Here is a 20,053-nt window from a genome sequence, read left to right as displayed (position 1 = left end):
AATAAAATTCACATTGATCACACAGTAGGAACATGATCAGGTTGATTTATTTACTAAGTTCTATCTGAGGAAAGGTTGAGAAGGACTTCAAGATTAGACCGTGAGGTTTCAGACCTACAGCAATTCCATGAGTCTTTGTTCCCAGGCTAAGCTGAGACAGGAATCTGTCAAAAACTGTAGAAACAATTTAGAAATAAGGGTGGAATAAAAGCATGGCAATCTGTGCTTCATGGATTTCGGAGGGTTAGGCAAAATACAGTATATTTTTCTGATTTCCTATGACTTCTTAACTCACTAACTTAAGAATTAGAGCTCTAATTAACTTTTTTTTAATGAAAATGAAGAAAATTTTGATGAATTGCTGCAATGTGAAAGATTTGTCATTACTGCTGAATATCCTTCCTTTAATTAATTTGTTAATGTAAGGAAACAAATAAAACTAACATGTAAAAATACAACCATCACTCATGACCAATAATTCATCACCACCATGGATGAGCCATGCTATTGAAGTTAATCAGAGAATTTAGTTGTCTGATTTTAGGATGGAGAGACAAATGTAAGTATCAGAAGGGCCCTAAAATCCTATTTCTATGCCTGAAAAATAGAAAATTTATTTAATCTTTAACTTCTTTTTCTAGCTTTTTCTTTTAATCTAAATCTCTTTTGAACACTCTGTTTTTGTTTATGTTTTCTAAACCCAGAAATCACTGTGCTACTCCGTAACTCCATCTAGCTTTTACCATTTACCTGCTGTTCCAGGCTATTTTTTGTCAATGTACAGTTAGGCAATAGTGCCAAGACTGTCTTTGCTTCATCTCACAAAATGTTTTAAGAAAACATTTTTGAGGAAAGCCCATATGGTTTGCTATATCACAGCTTCAAAGATCCCAGTCCTATAGGGATACACTTCCCAGCGAGGCACAGAGGAGCACTAGCTCAGCACAGCTTCCTGGAATGGCAGGACTTCAACTGAATTCTATTTTTATATCTTTTGAGTATAAAATCAACTCTTCTAACATCAAATCACCAGTTTGTGATAATTTTGTTAGAAAGCAGCATTGAAATGAAAAAAACAATCTCAAAACTGGTAATTTATGCAATCAATAAAGCTTGATATAAAAACATTTAAACTGACATTTTTACAGGGTGTTTGTTGCTCAGATTAATCTCAGTAGATGAAAACAAAAGTGGTGTAAATGACGAAGGCAGTCATGCTTCTTTGCTTTTAAGGAAAGCAGGAAATTATTATTTCCATAATTACACAACAATAATTGTATGGCACATGTCATTCAGCATGTCACTTTAGTGAGACACCCTTGCTGTGGTTAATGCTTCCTGGAATGTAATATTAATGTGGGCAGCACCATGAGGATTAAGTCTGACATGTGGAAGATTGCAATGGAAGGCTGACAACACTTTGGTGTGCTGAAAAAGAGACTCAGAATGACAGATTGACAGGACTGTGAAGCTTGTGACATAAAGATCATTACCAATTAAGATGGAGGTGAAGGAAGAACTGGGGTCAAAAGGGCACCTGCCTCGTCCTCTCTCAAATTTGTGTGATTCCAGTTGAAACAGATGATCCTTAAAAAAAAAAAAAAAAAGAAATTACAGAATTACAGAGAGCACCATAAACCCTACAGGCAAGGAAACACAGACCTTAGAGACAAGCTTTAACTTTGTTACGCCTTTGTAGAGGATTGACTTCATTAGGGAGAAAACATAATTTGGGTTGCTCACTGATGTACTAGCAAAAATTCTCTGGGTTTCTACAAATCACCTTTCTGTGTGCACTGCCCAAAAAGAATCAGTTAGCAATAAAGTGAAAAGTGAAAATCAGTGAAATAAGTACAATAAAATTGCACTTATTTCATTTCTGTGGGAGTAGGGAGTAGGGAGGAAAGATTCTTCTATCTTTTCTCCAAATTATCTAAACATTAAATAGATATCTCACCATGGAATGTGTTTTCCCCCTTTAAACAATTTTTTTTTTCCCAGTAGTTGTTAAATATATTAGACTGTGTTATCTTCTCTTCATACCTTTGAGATGTTTATATATCTTCTTCATAGAGGTATGTTTAGGAATGACTCCCTAGTTATGGTTTTCAGAGCAGATTTGATTTCTTCAGTGGATTTAACAGAATATCATTATAAAAAAATATTGGCAACTTGGTTTAATTTGTCTGTATAAGGCTGTAAAGACTGAGAAAGAATTTACAATTTAAATTTTCACTTGCAGTGGTACGTTTGTCTCAGCTTTCACAGAAAAGCCCATTAATGTCTGATTAAAATATCAAGTGAGATCACAATATTTTTAATTTGGATATTAACAGAACAGCATGCCACAAAACACAGAGATTTGGGAGAATAAAAGGGCAAATAGAAAGCTATGAAAGCTTGACAAAAAAATATGCCACACAGCCATCAAGTGTGTGACTAGCAAATATTTTGATAATTTAGTAGTTTGAGTTCTGAGTAAAGGTTTACTCAAAAGTCCACTGAAATGCAGATTATATCAATATATTGGATAAATGTAATGTCCTTGTTCATTAAACAGAATCTCAGGTTCATGTTCCTAATACGTGAGGCAAATATTTTGGGAGGCATAAAATTACATGCAAAAGGAAACCAAATCCCCCAGAATCTGAGAAGTACTTGCCTGTCTCTCAATTACAGAACACATTATGAAGAATATACAAGGGACTTTTTAGTCATAAAAATCAGGTTTTATTAGACTGGACTTTTCACATATCTATTAGACTAACTTAATACTAACACAGAAAAAAGCTACAACATACAAAATTCTCAAGCAAGTGCAATTGCCCCAGAAACTAAATTAATATCCTCTTCAGGTGGCTTCATGACAGTTAAGCCCTCTTGTGTAAAAAATCGGCCTAAAAAGACTATCACCAAAAAAGTAGAATGTGGAAAACTGGAAAGACAATAATAATAATAATAATAATTAAGAATAAGAATAAGAATAAGAATAAAAATAAAAAAAAATAAAAATATATAAGGAGGGTTAAAAGTTGTAGAGCTCTTAGTTACTAACTGACAAATAATTGAAACTTTATGTGCATTTAATTTAAAACAGTTAATCTTGAATTTGTCATAAGCCCTGTGACTTCAAAGCCCCAGATCAGACAAGCTGATGTACCTGTCTTCCACTCTCAGCTGTCTAAATCATACATGTCATTTTGTTGCAACTTCTGGTCAAAAAGAAATATTCCCAGTAGTTAGGGAACTATAAAAAATGGGACACAACTCAGAATGCAGTCCTGCAAAAAGAGGACATCTGTTTCATGCGTACTTGTGGTGAAAAAGTTGTAAAATAAAATAAAAAAGGAAAAAAACATACAAATTTTAGGTAATGGACCTAAAACTCATGAAGCAACAAAGTGTTCATTCATAATCTCACCTCTCCAGAAGCTCCTTTGTTGGCCTAACCCTGGTATATTCGTGCCTGGTTGTTAAAGCTGATGTAGCAGAAAATAACTGTCTTGGGTAGAGACTGATGGTGGATGAATATTGTTTTATGCTGTATCAGCAACAAATGCACATCAGTGGTAACTATTCCCCCTCTGCTGTTGGGTAAAAGTCAAACAGTGAAGAAATATTTCCCTGTGTGTGGAAATCCCAGTCCCACTCCATACTTTTCAAACATCACATACCATGTATTTTTCAAAACTAAATACTGTAACATTTGGAGTGGATAAAAAAAGACTGAGGTGAACTCAAGAAGGAAAAGAAAATCTTTCTGAAGTAATGAAAAAGTGCTTGGGAGTCATAATGGCATAAAATCTGATGTAAAGGAAATATTTTTAAAAATTGTCTGAAGTTATATATTCTCTAGTTGGGTATTCCAAATAAAGTTACTCATGAAATTTCTCCTCTGGGATCTCAACTAAACTATTTGTCGGTTAATTGGTTCAATAAAGATTTAGAAATAAATGGAGAGACAAGCCAAGAGTTAAAAATTGATAGATTATTCTGGTCTTCATGCTTTCTGTTTACTTTTCCAAACAATAAGAAGGAAAAAAAAGGATGTGTCCATACAAGGGATTAGTAATAAATTAAAACTGATTACAGAAAAAACCATACTCGGGTGAAGTGATCGTGTGTGGGAATAATATTGTTTTGAAAGCATACTTGAAGAAGTTGTATTATTCATACTTCCTGGTTTAGGGTTTGTGGATCACACTCTCTCCTACCTAGGGAATAGAAACTGGAAGTTTTTCTGATGTTGGAGGAGACATGGTGCCACCAGGTCATCATAAAACACACTTCACAGTTTGGTCTTGCCCTGGTAAGATGCCACTGGTACTCACAGCAGGGAGATGTGGCCAGTAGGGGAACTCTTCTGGATGATGTGGAAGAACTTTTCATCATTGTACACAAAATTGTACCAGCACAATGAAAAATACAGTTATCGAATGTAAGTAGTTAACTACTAATGTACTTAATCATTTCCCTGAGAACCAGAATGAAATCAATGGTAAAGACAAACCCATCTCCTTTAACATTCATAACATGAAAGTGATTAAAACAGCTAAATATAACAAATACTTAACAAATATAAATAGCTAAGTATAACAGCTGCAGGATGAAAATGCTAAACAATATGCATAGCATCCATTCATTGTCTGGAATTTATGAATAAGGGTTGTATCTTAAATATATAATCTAGTATTAACACTGGGGGTAGACAAAAAATTGGATTTCAGTGCAATTTGGTGGAATTTTTAAGAGGAGATCACTAGTTTTGATATAAAGCAGGATGTGTATCTCATAAATGCTTGCAGACACATGTAACTGTCTGAAAAGTTGCTGAAAATGTAAGCAATGACTCCTCCAAGAGAGATTTTCACCTTCAGGTTTTAGGACAGCATGCCAAATATTCCATGGTTGCAATAAGTTATTCCTATCACTGGGGCAAGTATTTGAAGTTCAGGTGTAAGATGTGTCAGCTTCCATGGGATGCAGGTTTAAATAAAATAAGCGTTACACATTAATAATCAGCTTTCAAGGCTAATTCCATAATTCTAACCCTCCTTGCATTTTTTGACATTGAAATCCCTTGAGAAATGTCAGAGTAAAACAGACAGTTTCCTCACAGATTAAACAGCCCATCAATTCAACATCACAATTTATTTTATGGGCATTTTTCAGTGGTTAGGGTAAAAACTTTGGAAAAGCACATATGGAGGGCTGGGAGTAGAATTACTTGTCTCTACATGTAGCTTGGGAAAAGAAATGGGCTTCTGGGTTTGATTTATGATACCAGTAACTCAGGAAACATAATAAACTTTCAACTAATATTAAAATAATAACATTCTTTCAAAGAAATAGAAGATATTTTCAAAGCATCCAGAATTTTGCCATTAACTTGATATGAATTGATAATTTTAGACAATGAAAAATAATGTAGGCTAAAAACAATAGCAAAAGGAAAGGTCAATCAGAGGCATTAAAATTTAAAGACTGAATTTAACTTTTGTTGCAGAAAATTGCTTTCACTAATGCCAAGTGCTGCTTTGCTCTGGGTCAAGACAACACTTATGCATGTGATTAATTTAAAACGTATGCTTACTCCCATTCCTGTTCAGCAAAGTAGCTAACCCTATTCTGAAGATTAATACAATAGCTGTATCTTTTCACTAAACCAGGGACTTAAAAATACAGAGGTTTTAGTTGTGTTTTCCTAGGATATTATTTTTATGAGAGAAAAATAATTTGATTTTCTGTAAGAATTTCTAGTGCTTTGGTTATTTCACTTTAAATTTTATTATTTTCCATGTAACAAAAAAAGTAAAACATATCATAATGGCATTTTTTAAAGGAGATTGAGATAATTTCATAACCTTTAATTGCACCCTTAACTGTGTAAGCATTTGTTGCAACAGTACTGACATGGTCTGCTCTAAAGGAGGCCTGTGCAGTTTTGTGGTTGGTAGATTCTTTGGTGGGTTTTTTTCTGGAGTGTGGAAGTTTTGATTTGTTTTTTCCTTTTTTTTTCCTAACAAGTCCATATTGTCTATCTTGCCGGATATTAAATCATATTTGGAGTACAATGGGGAAAGTCTGTGCAGATTTCTGTAAGTATATTTTTAAACACTGCCCATACTATTCACTACTGCTCTAAAGCACTGGAGAAAATTCTTTCTCAGCTTTAATGATGTCATGGTTCTTCAGCTTAGGAAGAATGATTTTACATGCAAAATCTGTTGGTTTCATTCCATTTCTAGGGGTTGTGTAATTTATACTTTTTTGAAGAGAACTAGAAAATGGAGGGCTCATATGCAAAGTGAATTGAAAGGGAAAGCATAAAATAGAGGTGCATTGCTTGTGCAAAGCTATGAAAAATGTTTTAAAATTCTTAATAAAGCCATATGGTGCTAGTATCATATATGTTGCACTATTTTTAAATTCAAGTAAGTCTTAAACTATCAAAAATGGGAGTTTACACTGTACTTTACTTTTTGTCATGATCAAAAAATTTCTATGCGTTCATCCAGTATTCAATCACTCACATAAGAAAAAAAATCCAGTTACACCAGTGAAATGCTTTGCAAACCTCATCTTGATTTCCATTCTCTTTGGCACTATAATGGTGTTAGTATAAATTCTCATATAAATTTACTTTTTTCCCAAATATTCTTTTGTTCTGTATATTCTCAAAATAGTATTTTTCACTTCTCTTTCTTTTATACTTATCCTTACATTTTTATTTCAACATAGAAAGACACGCTGAATACACTGTGCAGAGGCTTCCTTTAGGAAGGATGAACCTTGACTTTCCCCCCTTAAAAAAAAAAAAAAAAAGCTGAAAAATCACAGAACATGTCTGTAAATCAGCAGAAAATATAATTCAAATATAAGTCTCCAAAATGAACATTCAACTCCATGACCTGCCTTAATCTGTACACTTGCCTCTTCAAGAAGGCACATGATAAAAGAAATCTACAGGAAAATAATTTTTCTTGCATAGCAGCATAAAATAACTTGCTGGGTCAGGCCTAAAAAGGTGTCTCATATTATTTAGCCCTTTGTAATTAAGCAGACTAAATTCTATTGCTAAGAAAAATTTGCATCAGCATTAGCCAGATTATATATATTAGAAAAATATAGTCCCAAATATTAGCTAGGTGTCTAAGTGCTACAAAGCCAACAAATCCATTGAAAAATTAAAAATCTAAACACAGTGGAATATAATTGAGTTTATATAAAGGAACCTATCCTCCAAATACTTACAATAATACTAGTAAGTTCCTGTTGCAACACACTTCCCTATTTAAGTCACCATAAAATGGGCATGCAGGTATGTAGGTGAGCAAGACAAGGATGCTCCAACAGGAAAAGAAGTTTTCATGTAATATCTTCTTTAAATAATCCAAACATTAATTTTCCAAAAGATTTAAGCACTGGCAAAAAATCTCTTCTCATTGTCAGAGGATTACCAACTTTTAAAATTATACTTTCAGCATTCAATCAACTTTATTTTCCAAGCCAAATGGGAATACAATATTAGGAATAGAGTCCTTAAAAACTGTCTGCAATAGTCAGGTCTCTGCTATTTGACATAATTAAGATTATTTGGGAGGTAGTATTTCTTCTGAGGATCTGTTTTCAATCCTCTTTACTATCCACTGACATACTGAAAAGATCAATCGCCCTATGGGATGAATGTACATAAAATATTATAGACATTAAATCCTCCCTAAAAATTCAGATGCATTTTTCAGGTCTGTGCATTTTATTCCACAGTTAAATGATTAAGACACATTGGGTTCCAATCTGAAAATGTGTTTAAAATCTGGAGCTATGTCAGACTGCTGTCTGAGTTTGCAAAAGGATTAGCAATTTGTGACTTGTGTCAAAATATCTGGCCTAAAGTGACAGAAATAATATATTTTCCTGAATTAATGAATGTGAAAAAAATCTGGCAAAAGCAAAAAAAAAAAAAAAAGATCCCACCACACTGCACATAGAAATCAGAAGCATTTATCCTTAGCAGCTCACAGTATTTCAGTAGCACTGTTTGCATTGGTCAGAATTTTAGAAGGGACACCTTTGTGCCGCCCTGAACTGGTCACATGAATTCATTAGGGGTCTTATGGCAAAGAATAGAGCCATTAGAACTTCCAATTATATTGCACAAATGTGATAGTTAATATGTATGAAAGTTACAGGGACCACATAAAGGCTCTCCAGAATGAAAATGTTTGAGTAGCAGTATATTGTGATATAGTCTTGTAACCAAGCAAAAGAGAAGGTAAAGACAGTCCACAACTGCTATAAAAAAGTGAAGGGATTTCTGTGGGGAAGAGCAGAGTCTTTACACAGAGCCTCACTAACCAAGGCTTTTCCTCTTCCATGATTTTGACAGGCTAAACTTGTGCTGAGATTGTGAGGGTCATACCAGAGCAAATACCAAATAAAACCTTCTCTAATGACCTAATCTAATGATTGCTATCATAACAACTGGGGACAAAGGTCATTAAAAAAACTTTAAAGGAAGGATGCAGCTCTAAGGTTTGAACTTCTATCTAGGCTTTGATGAGGAAAGGAGGAAAGAGATATGTTGGGTATGGAAAGAACAGCTACACTAAACTGGAAACGGATTTCAGAAGGACTCAGATACCCTGTTCTGTCTGTCTCCATGTGTGGAGCCTTAGACAGCCAACAGCACTTCTGCAGAGCTTCAGCTGGGGATGTTTATGGCCATTCTGGAAAAAAAGGGCAGAGGAGTGGATCCATTGGCTCTCCAAGACACAGATGAATTGCTAGCAGCACTTCTTTTTACTTTTTAATCTAATCTCATTTTCCTGTATAGATATCGGTCAAATAAGAAAAATTTCAGTCATATATCACAGGAGGATTATACAGTACTAAGGGTGCATCTTATAATGCAAAAGTATTAACTAAACTTTTATTTTTTCCTGGTTTTAATTATGAATACTGAAACCTTATTGATTAAGAAGTCTATTTCTCAAACAATGATATAGACTTCAACAGATGCTGTCACTTAGAAAAATACTTTCATAAATAAATGTGGCAGAATTTAAAATCATTATAATGAGAGCTGGAATATTTCAGTTACCCCCATCAAATTACCACACAGGTGGAAGAAGATTTCTTTCTCTACAGGATAACACTATTATTCCTCTGTATGGGTTCTCATTCTCATTCATTCTGGACCATCTGTGTTTAATCTTGCAAAGGGCAGGTCTAACACGATGGAAAATTCACTTCATATGGCTGATCAATTCACATACTCTACCAGCCTCCCAAACTGAACTTACACTTCACTTATGGCCACATTTGGACAATATTCAAAAGTAATGAATGTCATTTTATGGATGGAGGACACTGTCAAAAAACCTGTTGTCTGTTACAAATGTAAGAATGACTGATAAGAACAACTTTGCTGTTACAGAATACAAGACTTTCTCCAGAGCATTTCACTAAGTATATACCTATTTGATAAACAATGTGCATTGTAGAATTGTTAAGAAATACAAACAGTTGACATATGTCAAAGTACAGTTCTTACAAGGTATCATTGATGAATCCTCTTTTACTGAAGTTTTCCCTGAATTTTATTCTTGCGAGAAAAATTACTTTATAATTTAGCAGTTATTTAAGCAATCATATTATTGTTTTTCCTAGTAAAGTTTACAAAAGTACCGAGGAGGCCAAAATAAGAAAAAGTAAATGAGAGCTCAGGTTATGGACTGCTTGGAGTACTGAGTTAAAGGTCAGAAGCTTGTAAGTAGATTTTTAATACAACCATATCCAAAGTGTTGCATCTTGGCATAGGGAACAGTTTGTAGCTGAAGTACATCAGAACACCCTAGAAGATGGTCCTTCTTCAGACTACTTTTATGTATTTGACTGAGGTGCCTCATTTAGGATCTTGGATATCCCAGATACCTTGTTAAAGATGACACTGACAGACAACACCAGCAATCTCTTCATTTACCTTACAATACTGATAATTAGATGCCTCAGCAAAGTGTGTAAACTGGGATAATTTTGTGTTCAAGTGAAGAACTGTGGGTCAAGTGCAAACCACTAAAAAGAGATTTCTCATTGAGATGTCGTGCCAAGAACTCAGCACTTGAGTCCATGAAAGAGGAATCTCAAACAGAGGTGGGGCAGTGACCTTGCCTGTACACACACCATGGACTAGCATGTGTAATTCTAGTGTCCTCACTTCCAGAAGATGTGAAAATACTACACAGAGTTCACAGGAAGGACACAAATAAGACTGAGGAATCCTGGTGATAGGAGGTTTAATGAGTTGTATTTACTCAGCTTATCAAAAAAAGTGAACAGGTTGCTTGATCTTTGTGCATAGGTACTTACATGAGGAAAAGATGGTGAAAAAGATAGTGGGAGCCTTTTCAACTCTGCTATCAAAGGCATATCACAGTTCAATGACAGGAAGCTGAAGTCAGAAAAATTTAACCATGAATAAGTGGCTATTTCCTAACACTAAAAGTAATTAAATATTAGAACAGCTAATATTTAGGGCAGAGAAATAGTGGTGTCACCCCTTTTTCCCTTTTGCAGCACAGCACCTTTGTTTGCTGTGAGCATACATGTTGTCTTCACGTATTTAATTTTCTGAGTTAGGTACCATTTTTGATATCTAACTCTTGAAATGTATGAATATTCAACTTCCAGAACATGAAATGCTTTAATCTAAATGAAGTGTGGGATGTATGGATGTTTTGGTGCAATCTGGAAGTCTGTGGTGTGGGCATGCAGACCACAGGATGTAAATGAAGCCCTCTGGTAAAAGATTTTATGACACGTGTTGCCCACTTGGCAGAACTTCATATCTATGGTGCTCCAAATGGTGGCTTTTCACCTATGCAGAAGGACACTGTGTCTCTAAGCAAATGTTTTCAGGGCAAGAATTGGTCACACATTCTATCTAATGAAAAACCAACCAACACCCACTTCTATTTGGTCAGTGAAACCAGATGTTCTTCCTCCTTAATCCTCTGAAAACAGTGTGGAGATGAGGTAATAGGAACAAGCATGGAGAGGGAGCAAACTGGCAAGTCATTGCTTGTTTTGATTATAAAAATACGTCAGAAACAGTTTTATTATTGTAAAATAATAGATATAAATATGTCTACAATTTTGCTTCTTAACAAAGCTGGAAGAATGATGACATTACCACATGCTGGTCGAGAGGAGAAGAATTAAGTCATGTAAAAGTTAAGCTGAGATATGACTGGCACATTCTCTCGTGACTGTCATGTGAATTCACTCTGGTTTGTTAAAGCAAGAGCTGAGGAGCTCATGTTGCCTACATTTGGTTGGTGTGGAGGGGTAAACAGAAAGCTGATTGCACAATTGAATCTTGTTTTGGTTTTGCATTGAGCCACAGAACATATAGAAAAAGAAGTGTCCTTCTCCTCACTCCAAAATATATTAAAGGCAATGTAGATCAGAAAGAAAAGGTTCCAATTTGATTGAATTGTCTTCCAAGCAAAAAAACATACACTTGCTGCTTACTAAAGGCAAGTTCTCTCTAACATGACTAAAGACTTAGAATTTAGAGCTGATCTTCCCTGATAAGCAGAATCTCACTTGGCTAATTGAGGAGCAAACAATATAATAAGGAATACATCAGATTAGGAACACCTAGAGGAGAATCCCAAAAACCACCAGTGCATTTTGTGGAAAGGGTGACTTTGTCAACCAGTGCTCTGAAGTGGAGAAATACAGCTGTAGGCAGTTTACTGAGTTAAATGAGGCACTGAAAATGGCACCCTGCCAGCTACATGTATATATTAAAAATTTACAGCGTGTTCTGGAGGAAAAATTCTTCACGTTTTTTTCTTTCCCATAAATTTAATTCCCTCAACAGGTTTTGTCAAGCAGAGATGCCTTCCTCTCCAGGTATCAGCTCTATCTTGTCCCCACGTAGCTTGCAAAAACTTGGGATATTGTTTCTGCACGTTGTTTTCTTTTGGAATTTCTACTAAAGTCACAGGTCCTATGGAGGCAGAGCAATTTTTTAGCTGAATTTTTTGGTGAAACTCCCATGTGGACTTGTTAAAAGTGCTTTGTGAGTTAGTGAATAAGGAAATCTGGATCATTGGAATGCCTCCAGAGCACCCCTATGACCTGTTCCTCTACTGAATAGATAACTCATAAAGATAAAATCATTACCTGACTGCAGATAGATCCTTTGATTTATCTAAGGCTCATTAAAACTCACTCAGGGAATTTTGAGCTATACAGAACAGTGCTGGAGTACTCTTTTACTAGCAGCTAGATGTGGCAAAACATAGACTGAGACAGAAAGCACTTCTTTCAGCACTTGTCACCTGCTGCCAAAACTGAGAAGTTTATATAGATGCAAAATAAAAATTCTAAATGCAGGTGCTTCCCCCCTTCTCTGCCCTGCTGGCATCAAAGTCAACAAAAGAGACAAATTTCAATTTGGTAGAATCAAAGCAAAATAAGATTTTTTTTTTTTTAACTTCTCTTCATCTTCTATATCTGGTTTGAATATTTATCTCAGATTTTCTCTCTCAGAGTACATGGATGTGCATATGCATTTCCTCGTGAGAAATTTGGGGTGCAGGGTCTTTGACTCTTGCTTTCTTCTGGAAAAATGTTGCTTTTAATGAATTTGCCTTCATTTCTGGATGAAATACAAAAAAACCCTGGAAGAACCCAATCTTTTCTGACCTGCACTGATTTTTGAAATTTGGAAGCATTTCATGAAGTCAGAGATAATGAACTCACTTACTGGCTGGCATTTAACTTGCTTGTTTTCTTGGACAAGACTTTGTAATATGTTCTGTTGCAAACACCAGTAGTTGTTCTGTCTGCAAAGTCAGCACTCCTATTTTTCCTAATTTGTGACTTATTTCTAAATGGCAGAAAAAAAATTGGGTATTTTGCTGAAATGTTTAAATTTGGAAAAGCAACATTGATCAAAGTAATTAGAAGCAGAAAAAGATAAAAAGCTGCTAGCAGTAACTATACGTATATATTTTTAGAAATATAATAACTGACAACAGCTTTATGAAACTGAACAGCCTGGAATTCCAAAGTGAGATCAATTAAACCAATATTGGAATAGAATGCAGTAAACCATTTTATATTTAATCTTTCAAATGGCTATATAGTGCATAATAGAATTTATAAGTAATTTGACTTAGAAAAATATATTTGGTTATACTCTGGTGGTACAACAAAAGTTTGTAGAATTAAATAAAACCAATATTTATTTCTTGTTTAATTCTGATCAGCATATTAAGACAAAATGCATGGTATAATTAAATTTCTATAACCACAGAAAACACAAAAGAAGCTGTAATGTATCATAGCACAATGTGCATGTGAAAGTTTTCAAAGCACATTTCAATCACTACACAGTGAGATTAATACCTTCTACAGAGAATGGATGGGGAATGGACATTATTGCTGTGTTTTTCAAGAACATTAAACATTCTGCTTTTAAGGCAGTTCCAAGGTATAATGATCTGCCAATGAAACAATCAATTTCTGCCTACTTTTGGAAATATCCATTTGGCTTCAAGATTTGCTGATAAGAGCTCCATGTTCTGCAAGACACAGCTCAGACCTGGTTTTGATATGAAAAGATGAATTTGTGGTTGTATAAGTATGTCAGATTTTATACAGGAGGCAGAATGCTCCTTTTCACAAACTATACTGCACCTCACAAACCCATGCCAGATCACTTCCCTTACAGTATGCTTGTGATCATGGCTTTGGGAAATTTTCACTGTTCAAAGGAAAACCATCAATGCTTCATTTCCTTACAAAATGTCTCATCATCCATCTTTATCATCCATAAATGGATGACTATGTAAACTTTTGTTGGAAGCCAAGTACAAAATAAATGTCCCTGCAACATGGGACTAGTGAACACCAAGATCCAGAGCCTTAACTGGATGTTAAGTTCCAACAGGTTTCTCTTTGGCCTGCTCAGTAAATGGGAAAAGGCAAAGTTGCAGAAGATACAGTCCTTCTATTCTGTCATGCTTAATTATTATTAATCAAGCTTAAATTTATTATGTTTAAATGCCTCTCTAAAATCATCTCTAGTTTACATTTATATACTGTTAATAACTTAAGAACACTGCAGTTTTTACTGGGAGGGTCATATCCTTCCATCAGTTCAGGGAGCACAAATTGAAACTTCTAGTTAAGGTCCCTGACCACAGAGCAAGTATTTTCTGTGCTGATACTGCTGATTTATTGTTCCATATGCAAGTGTGCATCTACCTTCATATGCTGCATTAGTTATGTATCTGGATACCCAGAGGTTTGTCATAAAGGGCCCCCTCCTTTCCTACATCCCACACCTGACACCTCAGCATGTCTGAGAAGTGCCACTGGTCAAATATGTATGAGCCTCATACATACCTTGTTCTACTCAGACATGAGGAGGTGTAAAGAGATATACAGTGTATTTTAAACACTGTTTCATTTGCTACTGTCCTTTCCATGACAGTCAGACAGTGAGAAAATGGCAGAGAGATGAGTTGGAAGAAAGAGGGGACAGTAATTGGATGTTTTTGGAAGAGGATACTCTGACCAGAGAGATCAGCAGAGACTGAACTGCAGTTTTCTGCAGAAGGATCCTGTCCTTTCACTTCCTGCAGTTACACCATGTCTTTATCACTCACAGAAAACAAGATTATGATTTGCCCACTCAACCACATACCATGTGTTATTTTTAACCTGCTATATAAATGGCACCTTTTTCAGATAACAGGAAACAGAATAGCTACTAGTGTAGAAAATATACTTCCTGTTGGTCTACATAACCAAAAAAAAGGGAAATTTTCCCATGATTTCAGTGTGGGTAAAATTTTAGAACTTCAGTGTGACAAGAGAGAATAATAAACAAAAATAAGGGAAGGACAGTGACAGATAAGGGGATGATCATGGGCCACATAGTCTTATATATATCATGTTTCTCATTTTTTGTTTGGTTGGCTTCTATTTTTATTAGTCTGTTGTTTATGCTTTCTAAAATAGTGTTCCTACATATACAGCCATTGCTTCCTTCAAACTCTTCTGGGAAGCCTGGCAGGAGGTTTGTGAGACGAGCAAAGAAGACATGCAAATTTGCCTTAACATTGCTTATTATCTAGTTCCTTCCTTAATTTCAGAAAACAGTGTGCTTCTGCAATTCATACAACTCTGAATCTAAGTGCTGTGCTGGAGTCCTAACTTCTGAGATGCTTCTCATTTTGACAGCAGATGGAGATGAAGCATGGATTGGTCCTTGGAGATTGCTTCTGGTGATGTTATTCCCAACTGTTTCGCCAAATGTATGCATCACTACTCAGAAAAGGTTAATCAAAAACATTTGCCTGAAATAAATCCCTTAGTTGATTTCTATGAGTACACTTTAAAAAAACTTTATATATGAAATTAATATTTATTCAAGACAACAGCTCCTGGCCATAGGGGAAAGCAAGAATTCTCTTGGATAGTGCAGTAGCATCAACTTCATGACAAGTGCCCAGTTCCACCAGGAGACATCAAGTGAAACAACCAAAAAAACCAAAAACCAACCAGCAAACCTTCCTGACACCTGCCAGTTAAAAGCAACCTTATCTTTGGGTTATAGATCATCTCCATCTATAAAGTCCCAGCTCACAAAGTGCTTTTCCAGGAATCCCTGGTTCAGTTCCCAAAGCTGTCATCATGTGTGCCTTTGGCAGCCAAGATTTGATGCCCAAGGAGTTTTACATACTAATTTTAAATGAGAGATTGGTACTTCTGCTGAGTCTTTAAAAAACCTGTTCTAATATAGCTGAGACAGAAAGGATCCCAATTTCTGAGATGTCCAGAAAATTTCTATTTTTGCCTAAGAAATGTATTCAAAATATTGATATGTTCTTATTGACTTGCTGAACAAGACCAATAAAAAGAAGCTGAATTTACCGAAGAATTGTTAAGAAATTCCATCTCCCATAAAACTAACATATATTTTGCTGTATGATGTATTATTTAAGTTGTTTAAAAATCAACAAAAACAACAAAAAACAGCAAACCCCCACAGATTTAGCTAAAGCTCCCCCCAAAAATTATTTTTTTTTATTAAGAATTACTATATCAGCTTATCTAGTAAAAAAACACACCAAAAGACCTAAGTTGAAAAAGTTTTTGAATTCTTTGCATAATTCTCCATAATATACTTTCAAATATTAGTGAGTTCGTCTGTTCACTACATTATAGTCCAGCATTACATTTCCTCAAGGAAATATCTGTCATATAAGATCTGTGAATAACTGAACTTAAATATTTATTTTTAACCACAGAGGCTTTGCTGGAATCTAGACTAAAAGAATCACTACTGTAAAATAAATTTCTTACCTCTGATGGATGTCCAGCTCTTATAAAAGTACAGAGTGGATCAAAAGCTCCTGTTCCACAAGCCAGAAGATGAGTCCTGTTGTATCGGTGAAGGACACGGATATAATTTGCACATTCATCCTAGTTTACATAAAAAATAAACATAGGAAAATATTATATTTTACTTTTTTTATTTTTTTAAATTTTTTTTAGTATCTTAATGCCTGTGGGTGATATTCTAATATTGAATCCTTCTACTCTATTTCATTTCATGTAACTAACTGTGCCATCAGTTTCATGGGTGCACATTTTTACATCAAAAAAGCAATTTTATAGCACTGATTGATCATGTTTGATTTTAGATGCTTACCAGTTAGGAGTTACTTAATTATAAAAATACATCTTTGTGCTTCTTTAGTCGTGGAGAAAGTCTATAAATCTGAATAGAACTTTACTACATATTATTGGATAGATAAAACATATATATAAGTTTCAGAGCATAAGATGTGAATGGTCAGAAAACAGCTTCTCTCTAGAGTTAAATAAACTTTATCTCAAGAAAAATATAATTTTAATTGCACCATTAATTTATTGAATAATTAATTGTTAATCAATATTTTTTATATTGTATCTACACATACTTTGTCTGTTTCCACTGTTTAAACCCCTTTGAAGAAGAAATATTCATTTCCACCAGGGAAATACTTTGGGACTTATTATTGTATTTGCAGCTCCATAAACATTACAATTAAAACATTTTCAAACACCCCTTTGAGATGTGGGATCATTATTCCTGTGCTAAACTAGAAATTGAGACAGTGAGATAAAAGTGTCCCTTGATTTTGAGATTCCTGGGATGTGGTTTTAGATTTGGGTTTTGGCATTTTGCAATGGTTTCTATGAGTGGAGCAAAATTACTGTTCATTTCAGTTCATTGTTCAACATTTCTGCAACTTAGAATCCTGAGGTTTAAGAGTCATGTCAAGTTTAAGACATTTGAAATGGAATTAATCTGAGCTAACTTTAGGTGTTTTGGCATTTAGACAAGTAATTTATGCAATTCTCCCAGGCTTTTTCAATAGTCAGTGAAGTAGGTCAGACATCTCCAAAAGGCAATTAATACAATCCTGAACATGTAAAACAGAGGGGAGGAATTTCCTGTTCTGAAAATTTACAGTTCTTCACTGATGACTACTCTCATTTTTGGACTGCTGTATTTGTGTGAGAACATTCCTGGGTCTTATTAACCAACTGCAAGAACTTAATGTCAAAAAGGAGAAGTCTGTAAGGGATTCATGGGCAGAACTCAACACTTGCAAATCCACATTAGGTTCAAAACTAAGGAACCATCTTTCTTCTTTCTTTAAATCCTTGAATCATTCAGTGTAAATCTTCCAAATACTCCAGCAAATAAAAAAGGAAAGAAATCTTCCCTGCTACCTGATTCTCCTTAACTGTTCATCCTCAAGATATATCATGCCAATTCATAGAAACAAGTAACCTATAGAAGAGCTGTTTTGTAATTAAATATAAAGCATATACAAAGGGCAAATCAATCTTTTAATATCTTACTTTTGGAATTTCTGGATTTGTAAATAACTTAATTTGTTCCTTTTTTTTTAAGGAAATAAAAACAAAGTAAGGCAAACTGAGGGGAAAAACAGGTTGAAATCAATAGCATGTGATCCTCCTTGTATGGATCAGCATTCAATGACAGAGGTGTCCCCTTTCCATGTCCATTTCCCAAAGGTTAGCTGACTGGTGGTAGCTAAATGCTATCCCTTAGGTATTTTATGATGCCATGGAGTTTTTGAATAGATGCTTCACTGGGTGCTGATGCTGATGGCTCTCCCTCTCCTCCAAGTATGACCTTCCTGATTTATTCCCTCTGTTTGCTCTCAGTGGTGGTCTGTTCTTTACTGCATAGTTTCCTTTTTTTATCCATGTACACCTTCAGCTCTTGATCTTTTGTGGCAAAATCATTTTAGGGATCTAAGATTCTTTTTAAATGGGAAAAATATACACTTTTTTTCTTTCCTGCTGTGTGCCTTTGTAGGATTGCCTTAAAAATTCTGCCAAAAACCCTCAGGATGTGAAAATACCAAACATAGAAGAAAACTAATTCCAAGTAGACTTGATAACTTATAAACAGATGATAAAAGGTGCTGTTCTAGGAAGTGCCAGGCAAAAAGGCATTGCTGATAACCCTACCAATAATGTATTATACACAGAGCAGGGAAGAGATGCATCATCCAAGGGGACATTGAAATAAGACATAATACTGTATCAATTAATTAAATACTTGGCTTGTCTTTAGGATGCTCCATAGATGTATTTATAGATCTGTGGAATTTTATTCATCTGAAACTTCTTAGTGTGGAGGAGTGAGGCATCTCCTCACAGGACTTGACTTCTATATCTGAATGATTTCCAACTCTGATAAAGTAATTCAGAGTAATTGAGAACTCTCTCACCACAGGCTAACAGGTGTGATTCCTGGCACACTGGATGACAGCTGAAGGATTTTTTTTCCTTGCCTTCACTTGAATGAGGAAAGCATGGCCTTATTTTAAGAGTATGCGTGTGTTGTTAAGACAAGCCTTTTTTAACTGTCCTATTAATTCTGTTACAAGCTCTGAAACTGTTTATGACTACAATACTTGCCATTTTACTGCTACAACATGAACTGCTAACTTTTTAAGGTTATACAAGCTTGTAAAAGTGGCCTGTTCATTTATATAGAAAGAGGCAGCAAAATACATGTGAAGTATTTCAATGTTGAGAAGCTTATTACAATGTTATCAGTTTTACTTAGTAATTATGCCTTGAGTAATACAGCTTTTGCAAAAGAAAATGATAAAAAAAACCAGCATGAAAATAAGCAAAAAAAGTTTGAAATAGAATACTATTTTTTGTAGAGATTGTAGTGTGAAAAATAGCATTAAAAATTAAAATTGAAAACATGCTGATTTTAAGATATTATACTATTAAGTTAATATTGGTTCATGGCTAAAAAAATGAAGGTGGAAAGAAAAATAGGAAGATTTTTGATTCTAATTTAGATTTCTTTCAGTTTGAATAACTTATCTTACTGAATACTGAGCATGCTGATGAAAATTACTAAGGTTTCCCTGATATTAATTAGTGTTACTTGTTCACATAGCCATACATAATTAAGTCTCATGAAGATCAGAATATTGTTTGGTATTACAATATTTCCAGCTTTTAAAATTTTAATGCATTTTTCTTAAAGACTCTGCTTCTAGAGTCTTGTGATTATTTAAAAGTTCTGGGGTTTTTTTTTTCTGTGAAAGAAGTAGTTACACCAAGCCTCCATGGTGCAGAGAAATGTGGGAAACACATGAAGCTCTTTAAATGAGATTCATTCATACAATGCAAATTTGAGGACTTACAATAACAAACTGGATTGCAAAAAGGTTTTGATTTTTAGGGAAACATGAATCTGAGGGGGCTATCTTTGCTTTGAAACAACAGTACCTGTTTCTGCATTTATTTAACAATAAATAAAATGTCAGAGTATCAGAAAATATGTAGTGGTGAAAGAAGAATGGTAGAGCTTTAACTAGTAACAGCCTATGCTGAGAAGTAGTATCAAATTAAGGCCAAATAATTTAGGTTTGGGATTCATTTAATATGACCATAAAGTTCAGCCACTGTAGAA

The 20,053-nt window shown here is 34.7% G+C and overlaps 1 protein-coding gene across 1 annotated transcript in view; it reads right to left on the bottom strand.

Annotated features, from left to right (window-relative positions):
* The window catches only part of SEMA3E (semaphorin 3E), a 128,857-nt gene that overhangs the window by 31,295 nt on the left and 77,509 nt on the right, over nt 1–20,053 (bottom strand). The window contains exons 4-5 of the mRNA XM_015629456.3: nt 16,393–16,512; nt 1,494–1,587 (exon numbers count right to left, since the gene is read on the bottom strand). Of these exons, the coding sequence (XP_015484942.1) occupies nt 1,494–1,587; nt 16,393–16,512 (214 nt within the window). The remainder of the gene's footprint in view (nt 1–1,493; nt 1,588–16,392; nt 16,513–20,053) is intronic.

The sequence above is a fragment of the Parus major genome, chromosome 1A, assembly GCF_001522545.3.
Source record: "Parus major isolate Abel chromosome 1A, Parus_major1.1, whole genome shotgun sequence".
In the NCBI taxonomy this organism is placed as follows: Eukaryota; Metazoa; Chordata; class Aves; order Passeriformes; family Paridae; genus Parus; species Parus major.
The sequence above is the reverse complement of the archived record's forward strand: the minus strand, read 5'-3'. Positions and strand labels throughout refer to the sequence as shown.